Source organism: Rhinatrema bivittatum, chromosome 2 (assembly GCF_901001135.1).
Source record: "Rhinatrema bivittatum chromosome 2, aRhiBiv1.1, whole genome shotgun sequence".
Lineage (NCBI taxonomy): Eukaryota > Metazoa > Chordata > Amphibia > Gymnophiona > Rhinatrematidae > Rhinatrema > Rhinatrema bivittatum.
Genome location: NC_042616.1, coordinates 59542050 through 59558699, shown reverse-complemented (window position 1 = coordinate 59558699; position 16650 = coordinate 59542050). Strand labels below are relative to the sequence as shown.

General features: G+C 44.2%; 1 protein-coding gene across 4 annotated transcripts in view; it reads right to left on the bottom strand.

Moving 5' to 3' along the window:
• Positions 1 to 16650, bottom strand: part of NBEAL2 (neurobeachin like 2) — a 528491-nt gene that overhangs the window by 17098 nt on the left and 494743 nt on the right. For 3 of the 4 annotated variants that reach the window (XM_029588231.1, XM_029588229.1, XM_029588230.1), the window contains 5 exons: positions 13812 to 13906; positions 13540 to 13656; positions 10545 to 10706; positions 1966 to 2114; positions 442 to 577 (listed from right to left, as the gene is read on the bottom strand). In XM_029588231.1, the coding sequence (XP_029444091.1) occupies positions 442 to 577; positions 1966 to 2114; positions 10545 to 10706; positions 13540 to 13656; positions 13812 to 13906 (659 nt within the window). Of the gene's footprint in view, positions 1 to 441; positions 578 to 1965; positions 2115 to 9713; positions 9922 to 10544; positions 10707 to 13539; positions 13657 to 13811; positions 13907 to 16650 lie in introns of those variants that run through there. The other variant, XM_029588232.1, reaches the window with a different exon arrangement.

Genomic DNA, 16650 nt, shown 5'->3' with positions numbered 1-16650 from the left:
AGCATAACAGCAGGTGGAAAGTACAATGAACAGGTTTGGGGGAGGGATTACATAGGACCAGTAAGCTTAGCAAGGAAACCATTAAACCAGTCATTAAATTTTCATGTAATCCGCTTAACACGATCCATTGTTATAAGTGGAATAAAAACCTTTTAACATAAAATAAATAAATATATAAATGCCATGTCGGGAGGGGCTGTTGTTCACGGCTTGCAGCAAAGCTGGGAGGGGGGGGTGTGTCTTTCACAGAGGTTTACTCCTTTATTGCAAGCTGACATCTGTTTGATTGCATCGAGGACGTTTTTTTGTGAATATGTTTATAGAAAGAAACAAGAGAGAGACTTTCTGAGACCCAGGGGCATGGATCCCACTCATGTTCTAACTGCCCGGAACCAGAGAGAGCTGGGGCAGTGGAAATAGGACAAGTCTGACCACGCTTACCTCCGACTGCTGACCGGCTCCCACTACGATCAGCTTCCCATCATCCAAACCCACCAGGATGTGGCTGCTCTCTTTAGTCACCGAGACAGAGTGAACCGGGACCTTCATGGGCAGTGGGGGCACCACTGGCTTCAGGCTGGAGGGATGAGAGGTGGAGGCAAGAAAGAAAAAAAGACTTATTGATAAGAGGAGGTAAGGAGACACAACTTAAGACAACAACTGTTTGAACATAATACGGAGGGTGACGAAGGTGCAGACAAGAAGAAAGGAAGAATTACATGCAAGATGTTCTTGGTTTAATACTGTAACAAGCATGCAAGAAGGGCGGAGTTAAAGGCACACACATTTAGATTAATCACAGCAAATTAATGTGCGGCAATCAATTAAACTGGACAATAGCACTCTAATGTGGCATAAACAATTTAATAAGTGCACACACCAATAGTGCACAAAATTTAAATACAAAACGTAAATACGTAGTTATACAAAGCCTTTGTATTTAAATTTTGTGCACTATTGGTGTGTGCACTTATTAAATTGTTTATGCCACATTAGAGTGCTATTGTCCAGTTTAATTGATTGCCGCACATTAATACTGTAACAGAGGAATCTGCTCAAGGTCATTATCTGAAGTGTGACCCTCAGTCAGGTATGGGCTAAAGATCTCCCTCCTGAGCATAAATACTCACCCCCCCCCCCCCACCAGTGATCTCTTCATACCAATGCTTTCTCCCTCGATTGGACGTTTCAGGACACAACTTTTCTACAGGCCAGCTAGTTGCAAAGACTGCGGGGCACTTTTACTGTAATTGCTTTGCAGCCAACTTTTTAAAGTCATCTAGCATAAACTGCAGGCATATCTTGCACCTGCAGGTGGCCGAGAGAGGATAAAATAAAATAAGTGTGCATATATATGAAAACCAAATACATGCTGTTTACCTCCCTCACCAGGATTGCACTTTTGTAACCTAGCTAAAAGGACATGCATTTGTGGAAGTCCATGCGTGCTCTTGGTTGGACAGAGGAAGGAGATTTTCCAATAAGACAATTTACCGGGGGGGGGGGGGTGTGGCTTTGAAAACTGCCATAGAATACGTTATAATGTAATATAACAATAACATAATATAAAACTTACAGTGTAGAGTTGGTTATTCAGTGTTTGAAAATTGCATTCTACAATGTCCATGTCAATGGAGATGCACGATGAGCCTTAGCAAAGGCTCCATCATTTTCCGGACAAGCTGATCCATTCCTGAGTTTTAGCCCCGTGTACACTGGGACTTGTGGTCCTCCTTTTCTTAGGAAGATCTGAACCACAAATGTATGCACATGACTGAAGTTAAAACCAGGACTGGATCAGCCTATACTGTAAATAATGGAGCCAGATGGTACACACTGGAGGCAGCTCATACTGCTGAATACCAATGTATGCCCTGTTCTGCTAACTGACGTTGCCTGTCCTTCGATGCTTTCTGGGGCTCCATGGCACACTTAACTTTTTGATCGGATGAGAGGGAACATTACCTGTGGAGGTCCCAGATGTGGAGTGCACACTGCAGCGTCCCCATGACCACGAACTCCTGTGTAATGCAGATGGCAGTGACCTCCTCGTCCAAGAGTGCAGAGGCCAAGTGTCTGCCATTCACTGAGTACAGGTGCATGGCAAACTTGTCCTGTAGCCACAAAACGAGAGAGCGCAGAAAGCAGCTGGTGAGAGGAGGTGAATCAAATGGCATAAAAAGAAGACATGGGGTATAGCACCAGGAATGCCAAATGAGTCCTTTTAGCATTAAAAAGAACAATAGCAGCATTTTCCTTCTACACATACAGCTATGCATTGCAGGTTCGATGTTTTTCCAATGTGAATTTGACACTCCTCTTGAGACAAATTATATGCAATGACAGTGTTTGGTCTCAAACATTTGGTGCAACAAATATAGGAACTGGTGACATGGACTTTTTAAGCTTTGTCCCAGCAATTCTCTGAAGCTTCCAATTGAAAGGTTTTCTGAACATAAGAACTCATCAGCACAGCCCCTGAGGCAGCTCTAACAAGAGCGAAACTTGGCCAGAGTTGGGCACAGTTCTAATAAAGAATCCCTTTGACACCGATCATCTTTGTTCTCTTCACTTCTACACATACAGCAATCACTTATTGAATATCCCATACAGCTGCATAAATCTTGCTTGAATCTGGAAAACAATATCATCTCTTTACTGACTCACAGTTGGTGACAGCACAGTTTGGGTAGCAGCAAGAGAAACCAATTAAAAAAAAACACCAAAAGCTGCCCAAGATTTAACAAGGTCTTAGGTAATACAATGCTGTGTGTGGGATGCTCCAATACTGGAAGGGCAGGAGGAGCGCAGTCTGGGAGGCCCGCGGTAATGTGGGTGCCAGGCCGTCTCCTCAGACCAGCGTCCGCGATCAGGCATGGCGGGGGGGGGGGTTCGGGCAGGACGATGATTTCGCTCCCTCGACGGTCCGAGACTTACGATGTCAATGGCGATGTTTCTCCCTTCGATCCCCTCGATCTTGAGGGGGAGAAACGGGAGTCGATGGCCGTGAAGACGTCGATGGCGGGCGGTCACCGGACGGTTGTCAATGTTGGTGTGACTTCGACGGGTCCAGTTCCGATGACGTCGATGCGATGGACGGCGTCAGGGTGTGAGCATGGAAGAGGAGTCCTATCTTCTCCATTCTGGCTTTGCGACCTTTTGGTGTCATGAGGGCACATTTGGTGCAAGTCAGGACATCATGCTCACGGCCTAAGCACATTACACAGACTCTATGAGGGTCTGTGATCGACATGGTGCGAGTACAATCCGGGCACCGAAGAAAACCCGACGCCATGGCCATAGAAAAAATCGAGCCGCGGTACAGTCGATGGCCAGTAGGCCGCAAGGACCAAACTCGACGGTAACCAACGAAAAAAGGCGAAAAAACTTACCGGAGTACAGCGGCCAGAGAAAGTTAGAGGAGGGACCCCTGTGGGGCAAGATATTTTAAATAAGTCCGTGAGGAAAAAATTCCTGTCAGGAATGTGTTCAGAGCTCCTAAACCGCGAGGCTACTGCTGCATGGAAAAAAGAAGACTGAAGGGGGACCCCTGCTGGCTGCAGGGTTAGTGCCATGCTGGGCATGCCCAGTAGGGGCCAGTCAAAGTTCTGGAAACTTTGACAGAAGTGTTCCGTGATTGGGCTCCATCCTGATGATGTCACCCATATGTGAGGACTACCATCCTGCTTGTCCTGTGAGAAACGCAGATATTTGCACTGAGATTTTCTGTTTAAGCAAGCATAGATTCTTGTTAAAGCATCAAGTGATGTCATTTTGGTATAATTTCCACTGAAATTATGTTATAATGTGCAGTTGGAGTCTTTATTCTTGCCTCTAATGGGTTAATCAGCTCTGAGTTACTGGCAGTTTCAGATAAGAAAGAAATGTATTACTTCTGCCTGGGAAAAATCAAGGTTGTTTTTCCCTGCGATATGTAAAAACGAAAGTAAGGCTAAATGCTGCACGGCTATAAAAATGTTTTGTTTTGTTTTTTAATATTTTGTTTATGCAATTTCCAAATATACATCCAGATAAACTTGAGAAAGGAAAACCTCAAGCTGATACAAACAATAAAAGAAAAAAGAAAATAGAAGAATTGCAATGATGACTCTCAGCTAAAGATAGTCCATAATCTGGAGCAGATACCAAGAACACTATCTTAAAGGAAAAAATTACTCTTATAAAAAAAAATAGCACACTAAACAGCTGACCCAGGAGTACCTAAGAATAAAGGACATAATAATCCCCTAAACAGGAACTTCAGGTTCAGTTAACATTTACAGGGAAATTTGAGAAAACACTGACCCCCTAACTGTAATATCCTAAGTCTCATTAAAAGAAATTGCTTCCTTTTCTTCTGTGTAACCCAAAACATCTGGAAACACCACTGTTTTGCACTATAGAAAGGCGCCACCATGGTATCTAAAATATGTCCTGAGAAGCCAGTCTCAGTCAGCGTCTAAAACTAGGGTGGATCAATAAAGTAGAAGGCTTGGCTATAGATGAATGAGGTATTTTCAAAAACGCCGTGACATCCAAGGGGTTATCCAATCTTATAGAGGGCTCCCGAGATCGCCTACCCTCAATTTCCTTCCTTGATGGTGGCAAATACTAAATTCTAGCAATAGGAGGCAAAGCATTTTTAGAGATTTTTAAAAATTCCAACATACACTTCTTAAACATATCTCGAGAAGAAACTATGGGAACAGAAGGAAAATCAATTCTTTCGCCACATAGTATTCTCAAGGCTTTCAACCTGGTTTGAAAGAATTTTATTATCTTTAATCAAAGCTTCTTGTAGTGGTTTTAAATAGGTTAAACTTGTGTTATAACATCAGCCAATTGTGAAACAGTGTTTTCTTTGGCATTTTCCAGCCCCATAATTCGTGTCTCTAAGGCTTGAACTGTGCCTTGCATAGATCCAACTTGGGATGTTATCAATTGTTCTAGGTCTTCAATGGTTTCTCAAATAGTCTCAAGGAAAAAAACAAAACAAACTGCAGGCAGCACAAAGGACCGCCATGTAAAGGAATCTCCATTCAAAGAGAGAGAGAAGAAACAGTACCTCTTCCAGGCTCTCCCTGCCCTGGTGCCGAGTCTGACTGAGGGGAAGAAAACGCCGACTCATTGGAATTCGCTGCCAGGCAAAGGTCTCTCAGCGTTTACCGCACCCAGGGGAGTCGCCACTCCGTCATCCGGACGTGTCTTTCCAGACCGCATCAAGATAATCCCGCATCAAGGCTGGGTCAGAGGGAAACATCCTCATCGCAGGAATTAACGATTCCATGGAGCCCAGGGAAAACGGAAGGCAAATTTTCCCCTCCTCTATTCCCCAATGGCTGCTCTGTCAACGGCATTTCTTGTTCCCGGATGGCATGAACGTCCTTCGAGGCACACGGAGTAGATGCAAATGGGGGCCCGCGGGGACAGCCATACACCTGCCTTTCCTCTTGCGATCCATCAGGTAAGAAACTTAACTAAATATGATTTAAGAGGTAACGGCGACGCTCTGGCCTTCAAGCTGCCATCTTGGCCTGCTCCCTCCTTCTTCCCAGCTATAAAACTCTTTAAATACAGTTTGCCATAATGGCTTGGTGAAGAAAGATATAATTCTCATGATTTGTTTGTAGTTGATTCTAAAAAATGGTTTTTGGAATTAGCTCCATGTTAATACAAAATTTGTTACCTGGCAAACCAAGCACAAAATCCACAGGTTCTCAATATGAGTTGTAAAATGATTTAAATGAACTTGCTTCATTATTTGTGAGTCAAGACATTGTCACACAAATAATGAGGTGATTAAGACTTTTGATTAACAAGCTTGCAGATCTTGAGAGTGCAACAAAAAGATGATATATCTGTCTTACAAAAGCAGATTGAAAACTTGTGCTTACCGCTGACTGAAGTCCAAAAAGGTGACACAGCCCAAAAGCAGTTTGTATTGTTGCCAGAAAATGTTCTAATGCTCTCCAAGAATGAGACGGAGGATTCTCTAGGTAGAATCAGCTGTCCAGAGTTAAGAGAAATCTCTGCTGGCTTGCGAAATGCACCTTCCAAATCCACTGGAGATTTTCCATCTCGCTTCAAATAGGAGAATGCACCCCCCCCCTTCATTAGAGCCACTGAGCCTGATACAGGGGGAGGGACAGACCTGCCATGGTCCAAGAGCGTGTGCCACCTGTTGCATCAAAAGAGAGCACAGGACCAAAGGCATTTTGATTTCTCTCCTGAAATACAGGCAGAGATGAAATGCAAACATGTTATTGATTTTGTGAGAATGTTCAAACTATTAAATGTATTGAGAATGCCTTTCCAGAAAAGTAAAAGTGACCTTAGTGAGCACTTTAAAAAGCTTATATGTGTTTGCAGATTATTAAAGGTGCAATCCAGGGATTGGAATCCTAATCCAGTAGTGGACAGGACTGAGATGCGATACAGCCAGATTGATGCCCGTCATACGAGTAAGCAGACTTCTGCAATCTGTATGCCATAAATGCTTGAAGAGTTAAATCAAATCAAAGCTGGGTGGATTCTGCCACTGGAATCAGCTCTGTCTGTATCTGATAGTCAGAAAATGAAAGTTGATATTTTAAATCTGCAACTGACATCTCTCCAGCAAAATGGTGCATGAGAGGGGCCAAGAGTTAATTGATGTCAGAGCTCAAGTGAGCAAGTATCAAAATTGTAATCAGAATTCAATTTTACATAATGCTATTCAAGGAAAGGAGCTGTGTAAAGATAACTCAGCTTATAAAGCAAAGCAATGAAGTGTTGCATGCAGATCTAAAAAGAGAACAAGTTAAAAATCCTGAGGTCCTGGAATTTTTGGCTGGCTGTGGATCCTCCATTCCAGAGTCCAGTCCAGAGCTCTGAGGACAGAGGGTGTTCACCCCTCCTGACCATGTGCCAGTATATTCTGAATCCTCTAATCCAGAGTCCAGTCCGGGGCTCTGAGGACAGAGGGTGTTCACCCCTCCTGACCATGTGCCAGTATATTCTGATTCCTCTAATCCAGAGTCCAGTCCGGGGCTCTGAGGACAGAGGGTGTTCACCCCCCCGACCATGTGCCAGTATATTCTGAATCCTCTAATCCAGAGTCCAGTCCGGGGCTCTGAGGACAGAGGTTGTTCACCCCCCCCCCCCCCCCCCCGACCATGTGCCAGTATATTCTGAATCTGCTAATCCAGAGTCCAGTCCGGGGCTCTGAGGACAGAGGGTGTTCACCCCCCTAACCATGTGCCAGTATATTCTGAATCCTCTAATCCAGAGTCCAGTCCGGAGTTTTCAGACGCTCTGAAGATGGAGCATGACACGCCCATCTCTGTACCGGCTATGAGAAGATGAGAGGGGAAGTGTTCATCCCAAGCCTGATAAGGTATACCAGCCGTCACCACAGGAGGGAGCCGTCACCATTCCCTTTCTAATAATTCCCAACATTCTGTTTGCTTTTTTGACTGCCGCAGCACACTGTACCGACGATTAGTAGTGACACTAAATTAGTAGTAAATTAGTAGTGACAGTGAATTTATACTGATTGACTTGTAGAATTACTGAAAATTGCTGACATGTCATAATATTCTGAAATGTAGGCCAAAAGTAAAAAAAAGATATCAAGTTAGTCTTAGGTTTCGTCCCAGTCTTTTGAACTCAATATATAAGATATCATATGACTTACAAGAATCACAACTCAATATATATGAGATAATATTATACCACCATCCTATTAAGATGATGTTGCGTTAACATCAACCAAACAGGAAAATATTATGAAAAAACAAACTAGCTTATTGGTGTGTAAACTGGATTTTGTTGCGTCCGTCGGTCTTCAATGGCTTCGCCCCGCCTACCTCTCTCTACTTGCGGCTCCTCCCGCTCACCTTGGACTGATGGCCACTGCAGCGTCTGCTTGCCGTCCCCTCCGGCGTCCCCAGATCGGCTTTGGTGCTGCCTCCCACCATTCTCCTTCAAGGTACCTCTAGGGCGCGCGCACACGCCGCCCTCATCTTTAACTCTATGTTGGCGCGAACCTCAGGGGCATCCCCCTGTTCTGACGTCACGACTTCAGGGTATATCTGCCTACAGTATTTGCTAGCTCGTTGAGTTGGCAACAGGATTCGTACGGATGGGATTCGCTCTCCGTTCCTAAGCTACTCTTCCACTCCAGTGCTATCTGGAACTCTTACTACCCTTCGGGGTCTCTAACGGGGTACCCACTCCTCAGGGGGCCTATTTGCCTCTTTCAGGTGCTATCAGGAAACCGGTACTTGCTCCTCGAGGGCCCATGCTCCCTGTGTCGCTGCCTGCAACCTCTACCCTTCTACTTGGAAGAACTAACTTACAGTTACCATCAGTGAGTACAGAAACCATCTCTCTCCACAGTACTGCTTCACTGGAACCAGGTACTCGCTCCTCGAGGGCCTGCTCTCTGCTCCGGTGCCAGACCTCTCGTCTAGTAGAATCTCTGCTACTGCTAAGTGAGTACAACTCTACCGAGTCTCTCAGCTCTAAGGGATCAGGTACTCGCTCCTCGAGGGCCTGCTCTCCCTGTCTCGGAGCTTCTCCTATTTCTACATGGGGACTCTGAATGTTAATCTTATTGTGTGCTCATAACTCTCAGTCTCTTTCTACTACAGCACTGCCCTGCAGAGGATCCGCTGTTCCAGCGTTTCTGTGTGAGACGTGCCCAACTGGGCTCAACATCTACTACTCACTACTGCCACCTCTGGTGGTTCCACAAACTGTTTAATAAAAGATTCAAATCTGTGTTTGTCCGGAGTTTAGCCTGTGGTCCCTCACGGGACTGCCCCCCGTGGGCGTGGTCAGCTGCCACAGTGTCCAAGGATCCACCCAAACACCACTAACCATAACAGATTTAACCTAATGTGTGAACAATGCTCTCCGAGACTGCTTCTGAACTGCCTGGCTGGCAATCGCTCACTCTCCTGGAATATTCCAATAAAAGGTCTTTCTTAAATTGCCAGTACAAAGTGTTTATTTTGGTTAAACCACAACAGATTCCTGTTGTCCCCGACAGTGACTAAGACTGCAAAATCTCCAAGAGGGAATGCTCAAAGCTTCTAGAACAGTGGTTCTCAATCCTGTCCTGGGGACCCCCCCAGCCAGTTGGGTTTTCAGGTTATCCACAATGAATATGCATGAGAGAAAATTTGCATACACTGCCTCCATAACATGCAAATTTTCTCTCATGCATATTCATTGTGGATATCCTGAAAACCCAACTGGCTGGGGGGGTCCCCAGGACAGGGTTGAGAGCCACTGTTCTAGAAGCTTGGATGTCAAAGTTCCGTGCTGGATTCCATCTGATAATGTCACCCATGTGCAAGGATCAACACCTTGCTTGTCCTCTGAGAAAAATATGCACATCTTTTCCATCCATCGGAAAATATATCTGCAGAAAAAAAAAAGGAGCAAGTTTCTGTGGGTAACTTCTGCTTAGGCAACTCTCAAAAGAGAAAATGCCTGCAGACTTAGCAGAAATGTTGGCAATTTGGAAATTGCTTCCCCCCCCCCCCCACTTCTCGTCAAAATATTTGTGGTTTCGCCCTTGCATCATGTCTTTTCTTTCCTTTGCCATTAGACAGATAGAGAACTGCTGATCCAACTTTAGATAACTTCCAAACATTTATTTCAGAACAATGAGCAAACATAACACTATAAGATGAAATGAAATCAAGAATAACTGTGCAAGCTCTCTAATGCGTTTTTCTTGCATACTTTAGCTGGATTCAGTAAGTAAAAAGGCACTGCTTTCTTTAGGAGCCTATACAGAGAGGCAGAGGGGGTGTCGCAGGAGTTTTGTTGGTTAGCCTTTCTCTAAAACGGAAAATTCCCTGCCCGGTGAACAATTGCCCCCGGATGCCTTGGAGTCTCTGTGGACCATTTAGGAAAAAAGATGACACTCTGAGGAAGGAAATGCACAAACAAACAAGTGATGTCCACTCAGGAAGATCAGATCAATCACAATGCAGCTCTAATGACCTAGATCAAAGGTTACATGGCCCCTGCAGTGCAACTAAGCTAATCAATACTAGCACTGATCACCGGGTGGCAGTATAACAAAGCAAACATACAAGATATAGGCTTGTGCAGCACTTACTAATACACAAGAAGAATTTTGTGCAGCAGTGAGTCAAAATTGTGTTGCCATGCTTTACCTGAATAAGAATCATTGCACACAGTCCCGCCTCCTCCTCCTCTGTCTGTCTCCTCAATTTTTCTTTTTCTAACAATAGTTCTTTTTGCTCTCTGTTATCTCTTCCTTTATTACGTTTCTGCTTTTTTACACAGAAGCTCTTTTACATTATGTTGGGCTCACATAGGAAAGCAATTTATAAATGAAATTAAATGCCCATCAAAACTGTCAGGACGGAATTACAGCTCCCCTCCCCCCCACCACATGTTCCCTTTCTTCATCCCCATCACTGTGAAGACAAAATGTTAAATTCCACCCCCTCTCCCCCCACTTCTATCCGGCTCGGACCAAGTTGTGGGTTTCCTACCGAACTCAGAAGCATGGCGCTCACCTTCAGAGAAGCTCGGCCCTCTATGGTGGTCTGGACGATGATCTGCCCCTCCGAGCCCACCATCAGGGCAGAGACTGTCAGGGGCAACGAGCTTTCGCAGGGGGGCTTTATGGACTTCAAGAACTGGCCCCGGCGGATGGTGTGGATAATTATTGTTCCATCCTATCAACAGAATGTACAGAAAAATCTAAAACGCCTGGCCTCCTGCTTTAGATGCATCAGTCAATTTTGTTAGTGTTGATAATGAACGTTTATTTATTTATTTAACGAGTCTTCTATACCGATATTAGTAAAAAAAAAACAAACAACCCATCATATTGGTTTACATTGAACTAAAAAAGCGGAAAGTTACAAAAAACAGGGGAAAGGGGGGGGGGGGGGATATAAGTTAAACCAATAGGAAAGAATAGAAGGCAGAGAGGCAATGCAACAGGCAAATTTGAAACCTTGAAAACAAGTGCAAAGGCAATTCATTAAACGTTATAACATTGTGCATTACAAGGGGAAATTGTTAAGGGGGGCTGTTATGGGTTTTGGGGGAAGGCTTGTTTGAAAAGCCAGGTCTTTAGCTGGGATCTGAATTTGATGATGCCTGGTTCTAGTCTGAGGTAGGTTGGGAGTGAGTTCCAATGCGTGGGGGCCAGCAATGGAAAATGCCCGTTCCCTTGTGGATGTGAGGTGAGCTTTCTTTAATGAAGGGACATGGAGGGTCCCTTTGTTAGAGGTCCTGGTAGGTCAATTAGGGCATGTGAGGCGCAGGGGCTCGTCAAGCCAATCGGAATTGTGTGCATATATGGCTTTGTGAATAGTGGTGAGGGTTTTATAGAGGATGCGAGATGGGGGGTGGGATTTTATTCTATTTGTTACACCGTAGCCCATTATGTCCCAAATGTTTTAAGAAGCTATCCTCTAAATAGGACACTGAAACATAATGGGTTAAGTTTGTATAGGTGAAAAGTCTGCTGAGAGCTGTATATATACAGTACTTATCATAATGTGCGTATGAGCCGGAAAGACCCTGATCTATCTATATATATCTATGACCCAAAAATAGCACTGTGCAGTCTCAGAGAAAACCATACAAAAAACTCTCCATCCCGTCTCTTCCCTCATACAAAGAAGAAAGATGATCTAATAATTCTCTCCTCCAAATCTCATTCGTAAGTTAAACATCACCGAGAAGTCTGAAGTAAAAGAGAAACCAAACCTACGGAATACTGTTCAGAGATACCGAAGAGGAAACAGGTTCACAAGAGCCAGGTTACGTGAGGGAGCACGACTTTATTTCATTCAGCGTTTCTAAGACAGCTAACAATGCTACTTCTTCATTAAAGACCTCTCTCCATGTAGCCAAAAATGAATCCTTTCAAACCTCCCCCCCCCCCCCCGCCCCCAGCTCCTCAGCTTTCTCCAACTCTGATTTCCAGGCCGATGCAATAAGATGTGTGTTCAAAACGGGTGCTCGGATTGAGTGCCCGTTTACCCTAACGCATGTGCAGCTACATCCCCTGTGCGCCTGATGCAGTACTGAAATGAGTGGAAAATCAGGGCAGTGTAAAAAAAAGTGCGTTTCTGGCACTCAAAAGAGTTTTTTGTTTTTGTTTTTTTACATTGGTTGCCCACATTTGCAGCAGGTGCTCAATACGAGCATCCATTTTGATCGTGCCTCTTTGTGGTTATTTTGCTGAGGCACTGATTGCAATGCTGAAGTTTATTATAATCAGGCGCCCATCGCTCGGGCCTCTAAATTGTGCCCTTATAACAAAGGTGCACTTCTTTTTTGATCAAATTTACTGTTTGCAGTGTTTTTCTCCACTGCAAACAGTAAATACAAGAGTCAGGATGAAACTGAGGAGCGGGACACATTGCTCACAACACAGAGGATCATATTTTTAAAATGTTTTTCATGAGCCCTTTGTCTGCGAGTTAATTTTACTCCACCTCCGGAGCTGGAGTTAAATTCCCTGCATTAAAAAAATGTGCTGGATGCCCAGCCTTTGGGTGTGCTTTCCTGCATCGCGCAGTAATAGATAATGCGTTGGGTGCTTTCAGGTACGACGAGTTTGTTAGGGCACTCATTTTGGGCGCACTAATCTCCCTACTGCATCAGACGCTGTTCTCGATTGCCCAAAACGCACGCCTAACCACCCAGCCTAAACCCATGGGCTAGGCTGGGTGCACTTTACCGCATCGGCCCGTTCACGGGGAGAGGGAGGATTCGGAGATGTATCCCCTCTGCTGCTCCTCTTTCCGGAGCATCAGGACACAGGGTTCCCCGCTTCCTCAGTCGTGCAGGGGCAATGTCCTCCCCCCTCACCCCCCACTCGACTCCTCTCAGGGCTAGATGTTTTGCGGGAATTTTCCATCACAAGACATCTCTAGGTGAAGGATCCCGTGCAGCTCGCAGGGTGGAGCGTTACAATATTTTTCCTCCGTCTTGCCTGCAGTTCGTAAAGTCAGCACTCAGTCTGACTGTGAAAGAGCAGCACCAACCCGGGCACACTCATGTGAAGTTTTCCACTCTGAAAAGGATAGATAAACTTTAAGAACATGTTTTCTGCAACTAAGGGGATTCTCTCGGCTCCCCTTTGACTCCTGTACCATCAGAGAAGAGCTTCAGTATAAGGGGCTTACAGCATTATTGCTGAGCAGATTCATCTTCCAGCACTCGTTACTCTTAAGATTAACAGAGCTGATAAAGCTACAAATTCAGCCTAAGGGGACACTGTGCTGTAAAACAGAGAGATGCACTCACTGGGGACACATGGATAAGGGAGGGGAGCATTTCAAGGTTATACGCTTTGAAGTGGCCAAAGGATGGGGGGCTTTAAAGCAGAGATTTATCAGAGAAGGGACAGGGGGGGTGCCTGAAACATCTAAGGGAGCTTTCTGAAAGGGGAGAAAAGAAAAACCCCGGAATCTGTCAGTGACATGGAAGGAGGTCAGGAGGGGAGAACATCCCTGCTGATGATCTGCCCCAGAGCAGCGCCCTTACCTTGGAACCTGACACGGCCATGTCCAATTCAGTGCTGAGGGCAACGCAAGTCACCTCCTCATCATGGCCATACAGCACTTGCACAGGTTTAGGGGCCAAACCGGAAGACAATCCACCCTGACCCAAAACAAAAAAAAAAAAAAAAAAAAGAAACATAAAAAAAACTAAAAAAGCAAATAATACACACATGACAGAGCTCTCAAACTGCAGGGCAGCTGCACTTTACTTTCCTGCAAGTTCAGCCCTGCAGCTGGTGGTGTGGGGCATCTTACCTGCTGCAGGACCTGCCAGATCATACAGGTGGTGTCTCGGGAACCAGAAATGAGGTAGATTCCGCAGAGGTCAAAAGCCAGGCATGTGACAATGTCTGAAAGAAGGAAAACAATTTATTTCAATCAGGTCACACATGCTGAGCAGATGTACGATTGGGGTGATTCTGCTTATAGTGGGCTATGTTGTACCAGGAAAAAAATGGAATCACAGGCCAGGGGCAACCAGCAGGAGCAAGGTGGGCCAGTGGCTAGAGAGTGCGGCAGTGAACAATTGGACCTTTATGGGTAGAAATCCCTTGTGTGTTGGGGAAAGAGTATAGTGATAGGAGTATACTACGTCCACCTGGCCAAAACGATGAGATGGACAGTGAAATGCTAAGAGAAATCAGGGAAGCTAACCAAATTGGTAGTGCGGCAATAATGGGAGATTTCAATTACTCCAATACTGACTGGGTAAATGACACATCAGGACATGTGAGAGAAGTAAAGCTCCTGGATGGAATAAATGATGATTTTATGGAGCAATTGGTTCAGGAACCAACGAGGGAGGGAGCAATTTTAGATCTAATTCTCAGTGGAGAGTAGGATCTGGTGAGAGAGGTAATGGTGGTGAGGCTGCTTGGCAATAGTGATCATAACATTATCAAATTTGAATTATTGACAGGAAGGGGGACAAGTAAATAAATCCATGGCTCTAGCACTAAACTTTCAAAAGGGAAACTAGCAAAATGAGGAAAATAGTAAAAAAAAACCAAAAACCCTGAAAGGTGCAGCTACAAAGGTTAAGACTGTGCAACAGGCATCGACATTATTTAAAAACACCATCTTAGAAGTGCAATCCAGATGTATTCCACACATTAAGAAAGGTGGAAGGAAAGCCAAATGATTGCCGGCATGATTAAAAAATGTGGTGAAAAAGGCTATTTTAGCCACAAGATCTTCATTCAAAAACTGGAAGAAGGATCCATCAGAGGAAAATAGGATAAAGCATAAGCACTGGAAGACATTGATAAGATAGACTAAGAGAGAATTTGAAAAGAAGTTGGTCATAGAGGCAAAAACTCATAATAAAAACTCTTTTAAATCTATCTGAAGCAGGAAGCCTGTGAGGGAGTTGGTAGGACCGTTAGATGATAGGGGGTTTAAAGGGGCACTTAAGGAAGATAAGGCCATTGCAAAAAGAATAAACAAATTCTTTGCTCCTGCGTTTACTGAAGAGGATGTTGGAGGGATACCCATTCTGCATATGGTTTTCAAGGGTGATGATTCAGAGGAACTGAACCAAAGTATGGTGAACCTGGAAGATGTAGTAGGCCAGATTGACAAACTGGAGAGTAGTAAATTGCCTGGACTGGATGGTATACATCCAAGGTCCTGAAAGAACCCAAAAATTAAATTTCAGACCTATTTGTAAAAATTTGCAGGTGGAGGGTGGCCAACGTAACTCTGATAGTTTAAAAAGGCTTCAGAGGAGATCCGGGAAACTATAGACCAGTGAGAGCCTGACTTCAGGGCTGGGAAAAATTGTGGAAACTGTTATAAAGAATAAAATCACAGAACATTTAGATAGACATGGTTTAATGGCACACAGCCAGCATGGACTTACCCAAGGAAAGTCTTGCCTCACAAATCTCCTACAGTTTTATGAAGAGGTAAATAAACATGTGAACAAAAGTGAACCCGTAGATGTGGCGTATTTGGATTTTCAGAAGGCGTTCAACAAAGTCCCGCATGAGAGGCTTCTAAGAAAACTAAAAAGTTATGGGGAGGCGATATCCTTTTGTGGATTGCAAACTGGTTAAAAGACAGGAAACAGACAGTAGTATTAAATGGTCTGTTTTCACAGTGGAAAAAGGTAAACAGTGGAGTGCCTCAGGAACCGGTGCTTTTTAATATATTTATAAATTATCTGGAAAGGGGCACAATGAGTGAGAGCTTAAATTTGTGGATGTCACAAAATTATGTGTAGTTAAATCTCAAGTGGATTGTCATAAATTGCAGGAGGACCTTGTAAGACTGGAAGACTGCACTTCCAAATGGCAGAGGAAATTTACGGTGGACAAGTGCAAGGTGATGCATATAGGGAAAAATAACCCTTGCTGTGGTTACACGATGTTAGGTTCCATATTAGGTGCTACTACCCAAGAAAGAGATCTAGGTGTCATAGTGGATAATAAATTGACATTGTCGGTTCAGTGTGCTGTTGTGGTCAAAAAAGCAAACAGAATGTTCGGAATTATTAGGAAGGGAATGGTGAATTAAATGGTGGATGTTATAATGCCCCTGTATTACTCCATGGTGAGACTGCACTTTGAATACTGTGTGCAATTCTGGTCACCACACCTCAAAAAAGATATAGTTGCACTGGAGAAAGTACACAAAAGTGCAACCAAAATGATAAAGGGGATGAAATGCTCCCCTATGAGGAAAGGCTAAAGAGGTTAGGGCTGTTCAGCTTGGAAAAGATATGGCTGACAGGGGATAAGACAGAGGTCTACAAAATCATGAAAGGACTTAATTGAGTAAATGTGAATCGGTTATTTACTCGTTCGCATAATACACAGACTAGAGGACACTCCAAGAAGTTCGCAAGTAGCTCATTTAAAACAAATCAGAGAAAATTCTTTTTCACTCAACGCATAATTAAGCTCTGGAATTCATTGCCAGAGGATGTGGTTATGGCAGTAAGTGTAGCTGGTTTTAAAAACGTTTTGGATAAGTTCCTAGAGCAGAAGTCCATAAAAGGAAAATTGGTTCTTATCTGCTAATTTTCGTTCCTGTAGTACCACAGATCAGTCCAGACTCCTGGGTTTTGCCTCCCTTTCAGCAGATGGAGACA